General features: G+C 45.5%; 1 protein-coding gene across 1 annotated transcript in view; it reads left to right on the top strand.

Moving 5' to 3' along the window:
• Slc28a3 (solute carrier family 28 member 3) overlaps positions 1–7,578 on the top strand; it is a 58,398-nt gene that overhangs the window by 42,396 nt on the left and 8,424 nt on the right. The window contains exons 11-13 of the mRNA XM_021215906.1: positions 387–512; positions 2,268–2,398; positions 6,592–6,760. Of these exons, the coding sequence (XP_021071565.1) occupies positions 387–512; positions 2,268–2,398; positions 6,592–6,760 (426 nt within the window). The remainder of the gene's footprint in view (positions 1–386; positions 513–2,267; positions 2,399–6,591; positions 6,761–7,578) is intronic.

The following is a 7,578-nucleotide window of genomic DNA, read 5'->3' as shown; positions in this document are numbered from 1 at the left end:
GATGGTTATGAGCCACCATGTGGTTGCTGGGATTTGAACTCTGGACCTTCGGAAGAGCAGTCAGGTGCTCTTACCCACTGAGCCATCTCACCAGCCCCCAGTTGAGGACTGTTTAAACAGCCTCACACAGTCCCAATTTACACACACTGATAGAAAGTTCACTGTGGTTTTGAACACAGGGACCCCAAGGAGTGGGTACCAGAACTAACTAGAAAGCTATCAGAGTACAGACAGGGTGGGGCACCTTTAAATTTTCCCATTTGGAGACTTTGCATTTCCAGCGGTCCTGTGACTGCCCGACAGGGTCTGAGAGTCACTCTAGCAACTGCATTAGGGACACAAGGTTGAGCATTTAAAAGGTAACAACATTTAACGTTTGTCTCCAGACAGAGTCTCCACTACTGGTCCAACCATATTTACCACACGTCACCAAGTCGGAACTCCACACCATCATGACAGCTGGTTTTGCCACGATTGCTGGAAGTGTATTGGGCGCGTACATCTCTTTTGGGGTAAGAAGGTTTGGAACATAAGTCAAAATGAATTCAATCTCCCAATTCTATTTTTGGTTTCTTTTTCTTTCTTGTTGCTGACTGGAAGTGACACTGAGAACGTGCCACCCTTTCAAGCATGACGAAAGCAGCCCACTGGGGCTTTGGCATTTGAACGTAGTGACCCCAGGGGATTTGAGAACTTAGAGTCCATATTCCTGCCCCCTTCATATAATTATATCTAACCATGGCACAGTGAGGTTCCATGACAAGGTTATTTTGCCTAAAAATCTTCAATCTGTGTGGAAAACCAGAACCTATATTATTGATAAGAGCAAAGATGTCCCAAGACAAAGGGTCAGCAAACTATGGCTAATGAGCCAAATCCAGAAAACCCCTGCTGGGGTTCTGTAGAAGGCTTTGTTGGGAACTAGACAACCCTGTGCTTTTGTTTTGAGTGTGTTGAATAGTTCAGCCAACCAAACTAATACCTGGTGCTTGGGAAAGGAGCTGTGACCCGGAGCAGGGGTTCTCACACCTTCTCATTGGAGCCACCTGGAAAGGGGTTGTTTTGGTTCATGTGTAACTCGTTAAAGGTCCTAATTTTCTGGTCCACGACCACGTAAACAAAATTTCATGGAACGAGACCTTGACATCAATAATTTTGACAAACCCAAATTCTAATGCAAAGCCAATTCTAAGAGTGGTCAGTTTTGGAGGCTGGGGAATGCTGTCCCCACTATGGGGAACCTGCCCCCATTGTAGGTAGGGAATACTATCACAGATGATCACCTGCCTCACTGTAGATAAGATACTGTCATAGATGGTCACCTGTCCCACTGTAGGTAGGGATGCTGCCTTCATCAATGAGCTAGGTGTGATGGGAATGGGGCAGGGGACACACATAATCAGGATTCCTTAAGATAGAATATGGTCTAGGTAACCCAACAATGGGTGTCTTACACTAACGGGGCTATGAATGCAGTAGTTGTTCAGTCCTTGGAACTGGTTGTCTCAGCAGTCCGAATCTGATATTGAAGACCTGGAGGACTGCTGGCAAGCAGCTGGTTTCCTGTCTACATTGGAAGCCAGATGAAGTAGGTTGTAGAACCAATGGAGAGACACAGCACAGCATCAGGACAGGTGGACTCGCCATTGAGAGTGGGGGTGAGCAGGCAGAAAGCCAAGTTTGTTTCATGTTCTTGTAACTGTGCCTCCACCAGAACCTGAGGTCCACAGTATGAACCATTCTGTTTCAAACATTCTGATCAAGAAAATCTCTCCCAGGACCACCCTGGACTTGGGTTTTAGTTGATGCAGTCGAGTTGACAACCAAGATTAGCCATCACAGTAGGAAAAACAAATCCAGAATAATCCAAAATACGAGGGGAGATAAGAAATAGTGAGTAGAAATAGTTTACAGGATAAAGGGACCGTAAGACTGGAAGGGTTCCAAGCTGGGAAGAGTGGGGACTGTCCATCTCTGCATGCAGGCCATGCTTCTCCTCGCATACCCCCATTTGAACTGAGGATATGACAAGTATGGGTTGTAGGGATCCGCTGGCTGCTCAAAGAGACAACAGGGAGGTTGAGAAACCTTTAAGTTCCTACAATGCAGAATTAACTCTCATCCCAGATAATCAGACTTAGGGTTTGTGCTTCCCCCAAGGGGGTTCTCTGGTGACATGAGTTCCTGTCTCATCCTCTGACTGGGCTGCTGGGAATGGTATCCTCTTAAGCCTGGCACACGATCAGCCTCTTCCTTCTCTGTTGCAGGTGTCGTCCACGCACTTGCTAACCGCCTCGGTCATGTCCGCACCCGCAGCCCTGGCTGTGGCCAAACTCTTTTGGCCTGAAACAGAGAAACCTAAAATAACCCTCAAGAATGCCATGAAGATGGAAAATGGGTAGGTGATATCTAATTAATAACCGTACAGGCCAGGATGCCAGAATCACACTTTGATAATAGGAAGAAGGCACAGCCAGTTGTGGCCTTAGAATATATCGCAGGGAGCTCTTAGATTTTTGCCTAAGAAACAAGACAAACTCCTCCTTCAATACTCATGAAAGCCTTTCCAAACATGCCTTTCTTATAAAGTGCTTTTTGATAAATGCACGCAATGTTCACTGAGCCCTGCTTTAAGACTATTGGTATCGCGGACCCCTGAACTCTGACCAGCAGAGATGGGGGAAAAACAACACAAATGCCAAGGAAGGTTCCAAACAGATTTCTTCTTTATCTCTCCAAGCAGCGTTTTCCTCTCCCTCTCACAAACAGCTCTCTCTAACCCTCTCCCGGCTCCAACTAACTCCAACTGCTTTCTTCAACTGCTTTCTCCAACTGCCTTCTCCAACTGAATTGTTTACAGCTTTTCCCCACAGCATTCTCCCTTTTCCCCTCCCCCGGTCACATCCTGTTTTCAGTCCTCTGACCTAATCCCTCCCCTCTCTCCTGGATCCGGTCAGAGTTCAGCCAGGGCACACAGTGATAGTCCAGTGACTCAGCAGGCAGGCAGTACAGGATCATCCAAGTGCACAGGCTCAGATTAAACAGGGATCACGGTGGTCTCACTCGCTTCCCACATATCCCCCTTTTTGTTTAATTAAATGACGCCGGGATCGCATCTGTCTTAGGTTGCCCTCAACCATGTTACATCTTTACCCGTCATTGGTATGGTGAACTTATTTTCACCACCCTGTCTTAGGTTGGTATGCACATGTGAGAGTCTTACTCGTCATGGATTATGACCCATCATACTGAGCCAAACATGGGGCGAATTACCTGACTCTATAGCTGCCATAGCTTGAGTCAGCAGTTGTTGGTTGGCCTGCGCATACCTTTCTTTTCTGATGACTTCTCGTTTGCCTTTTTCTGCTTCTGCTGCATGAGCCTTTACAACATTGTGGACATAATTTTAGAAGTCTCACGGGAGCTGCAGTAGTTGGCCATGGGCGATTGGGAAAGCAATCTCTTTTAAAATGCCTAGCCTGGCCACAGGAAAACTTTTCTAACTTGGCAGCATACTTTCCACTCCTGTCTGCCAGGCAAGATTTAATTAAAGTCCAAATTGCTAGCAGCTGCACCAACATTCTTACTTTCATTTTTAAAGCAATCTCTTCCTGCTCTCTTCACTTTTAACTTCGTCTCTGAGCTGAGAACCTAACTCCATCCTGTAACCCTGGGATCTTAACTTCATCTCTGTACTGAAAGCCTTCTCCTAATCTCGCTTAACTTCATCCCTGTTCTGGGAGCTTTATAGTCTCAATCTGAGAACCTTATAGTCTCAATCTGAGAACCTTATAGTCCCAGTCCGGGAACTTTATAGTCTCAATCCGAGAACCTTATAGTCCCAATCCAGGAACTTTATAGTCTCAATCTGACAGCCTTAATTGTCCCAAAAACCCGGGAACTTTACTTGTCCCAAAAACCGGGAGCTTTACTTGTTGCAATACGTCTCCTTACCGAGAACCTTTTAAATTCGTCCCTACTCCAGGATGCTTTTAAATTTGTCCCTCTCCGGGATCCTTTTAAATTTGTCCCTCTACCAGGAGCCTTTTAAATTTGTCCCTTTATCAGGAGCCTTTTAAATTCATAGTGCTAGATTAATTCCTACTCACCATGGAACTCCCTCATAGCTCCTTCTTCTTGTTCCATCTCTTGCACGAGTTCTGAAGTTTCTGCCCTTTCTTTTTCCTCTTTTTTCTTCCTAGCCAACAGAACAGCTTCTAATCTTCCTGTTCCTTCCACCTGGCTTCTGCTTTTTCTTTCTTTTCTGCTTCTTTCTTGCCCTTTTCTTTTTTTCTTCTTTCTTCACCAGATACCCTGTTCAGATTCCTCACACGGGGCACTAGAGCCTTTTCTTCTTTTCTTCCTTCTTCTTTTCTTCCCCATACGGGCTACCAGATGTTGCAGACCCCCAAACTCCGATCAGCAGAGACGGGGAAAAACAACACAAATGCCAAGGAAGGTTCCAAACAGATTTCTTCTTTATCTCTCCAAGCAGCTTTTCCCTCTCCCTCTCACAAACAGCTCTCTCTACCCCTCTCCTGGCTCCAACTAACTCCAACTGCTTTCTTCAACTGCTTTCTCCAACTGCCTTCTCCAACTGAACTGTTTACAGCTTTTTCCCACAGAATTCTCCTTTCCCCTGGGTCACATCCTGTTTTCAGTCCTCTGACCTAATCCCTCCCCTCTCTCCTGGATCCGGTCAGAGTTCAGCCAGGGCACGCGGTGATAGTCCAGTGACTCAGCAGGCAGGCAGTGCAGGATCATCCAAGTGTGCAGGCTCAGGTTAAACAGGGATCACGGTGGTCTCACTCGCTTCCCACATATTGGGAAGTTACAGAATGGCTGTTTCCAAGATTCCTCAAGGAATAAAGAGGTGACTTCATTTTCTTCTGCTCTGTGAAAAAAGAATTAAAAATTGCAGAGGGACTGCAGGAGTAAGACATGTAAGATATAAGTGTCTCATTATATCACATAATGTAATGAACTCTCATCTTAGCTCCAGACCTTATTTACGTGGAAATATTCATAACTGGGAGAGTGGCATGTGAAGACAGCTTGCCAAGGGGATGAGGTGAAAGGTGGGCACCCGAAACCCAGAAACCTAAAATCAAAACTGTTCTGAAACCTGAAACATTTCTTAGTTGCATCTCGATGCCACAAACAAAAACAATCCAGGTCACTCAGCTTTGTTCTATACAGATTACTAAAATATTGCCTAGGGTGATGGGAGGGCTCCGCAGCTAAAGCCACTCACCCACAAGGTTGGATGCCTGCATTAGAGCCCAGGAGTCCACATAAAGATGGGGAAGGGAAGAAACTCCGTAAAGTTGTCCTGTGACCCCGGCACATTCTCCTTCATCACATACATACACAGCATGCTCATGCACATAGTAACAGCAAATAAATAAACATTTAAAGTATTGTGTAAATTATACATCAAGCTTTGTATGTACATATGAAATATCAGTTAATATCACCATTATGTTTTAATTCTTATCCCTTCTCCCACAAGGCTTCTTGTTGTGGTTTATGCAGCCATTCCAAACACCAAACTAGGAAACACTTGGTCTAGATGACTGGGACAGGGGATAGATAGCATCCTGAAGGTTCCACTTAGAGAGTCCAGAACCAGGAAGATGTGCTTGGTGTATTATGTCAAGTATATTATGTAAGGTTGCAGCCATGTAGGGAAATAGTAAAGAAATTGGGGGGGGGAGTTAGATTTTAGGGATAATAGACCTCTCAGATGAGAGTGGTTCATGGGAGATCAGAGAAGAGCAGATCATGAGATTCAGTCTTTAATGAAGTGGCGGTGATATGGGCTTCCTTTGAACCGCTAGTCGGTAGTGCCTGGAGATTTTATCAACAGTTCCTGTTAGGTAGCTACTTTTGATAAATAGTATTTAAATGTATATGATTTTGTCACTTCTTGGTTTGTTATTATAAATGCACCTGATGGAGTAGAGGTTGGAGGGGATGCTTAGCACCCAAAGCCCAGGATTCAACCTTCACCAAGAGAAACGTACCACAGCAGTGGGTGTCCACATCCCCACGGCCAAGCATCAACAATCATAAGCCCATCAAATTTTGAGGCCGTAAGAGACTGAGTACTCAGTACCTAACGGTTTACCTCTTGCTGGGCAACTATGATTAGGCCATTGCTGTGCCTTAGATCCAGAGATACTGTCTTAGTTAGGGTTTTACTGCTGTGAGCAGATACCATGACCAAGACAACTCTTATAAGGACAACATTTCATTGGGGCTGGCTTACAGGTTCAGAGGTTCAGTCCATTGTCATCAAGGCAGGGACATGGCAGCATCCAGGTAGGCATGGTGCAGGAGGAGCTGAGAGTTCTACGTCTTCATCCAAAGGCTGCTACTGGAAGACTGACTTCTAGGCAACTGGGGTGAGAGTCTTAAGCCCACACCCACAATGACACACCTACTGCAACAAGGCCACATCCACCTCAACAAGGTCACACCCACTCCAACAAGGCCACACCTCCAAATAGTGCCACTCTCCAGGCCTAGCATATATGAACCACCACAGATACTCCTTGGTAATTCTAGAATTTCCATTTTTTGATGAAGTGATTCAAGGAATCTCCTGGAGGCGGCCTCTCAGGGTGCATCCTCGTCCATCCCCCTGGTGGCAAACATTGCTGCGAATCTGATCGCCTTCCTGGCTTTGCTCTCCTTTGTGAACTCCGCCCTGTCTTGGTTTGGAAGCATGTTCAACTACCCAGAGCTGAGTTTTGAGGTAGGATTCTACTTTGTTTGTTTTCTGACTACCTTCATTTGAAAATAAGTTAAGAATCCAGGTTTGGTAGCTCACATTTTAATCCCATCACTTAGGAGCCCGAGATAGGATTGCCAAAAGTTCAAGGCCAGCATGGGCTACAGATTTGAGCCTTTCCCAGTCAGCTATGTTGTACTCTCTCATGCATTATAGAAGCATCTCATTCGCTGCCCCGACTGCTCCACTCCTGTCCTGTCTTCTGTTGCCGTCCCCTTTCCCCCAAAGCAATCATTCTCTCTTCCCAAAAATATAAGCTACTTTTAAGGACCCAATTCCAACCCAGTTCCTGCTCTGCTCTGCTCTGATCTGCTTCCTGGGCTATACAGAACACTGGACTGGGAAGCTTATAACAGTAAAAGTTTATTTAACTTGCCACTCTGAAGGCTTCAAATCAATTTGGGAGATTATATGTGGCAAGAATCACATGCAGGCCCATGCATCACAGACAAAGAGAAAAGGGCATATTCAAAATGAAAGGGGGGGACTGAGCCACTGACATTCTTTAAACACTCTCAAGTTAGTACATTCCACGGAGAACTAATCCCATAAAAGACACTCATAGACTTTAAGAGTCGTGTATCTTAAGATGAAAAGATGGACTATCCAGAGACTACCCCATTCGGGAATCCATCCCATCATCAGCCACCAAACCTAGATACTAATGTTCATGCCAGCAAGATTCTGCTGAAGGGACCCTGATATTGCAGCCTCTTATGAGGCTATGCCAGTGCGTGGCAAACACCAAAGTGGATGCTCACAGCCAGCTATTGGATGGAACA

The sequence above is a fragment of the Mus pahari genome, chromosome 16, assembly GCF_900095145.1.
Source record: "Mus pahari chromosome 16, PAHARI_EIJ_v1.1, whole genome shotgun sequence".
NCBI classification, from domain to species: Eukaryota; Metazoa; Chordata; class Mammalia; order Rodentia; family Muridae; genus Mus; species Mus pahari.
The sequence above is the reverse complement of the archived record's forward strand: the minus strand, read 5'-3'. Positions and strand labels throughout refer to the sequence as shown.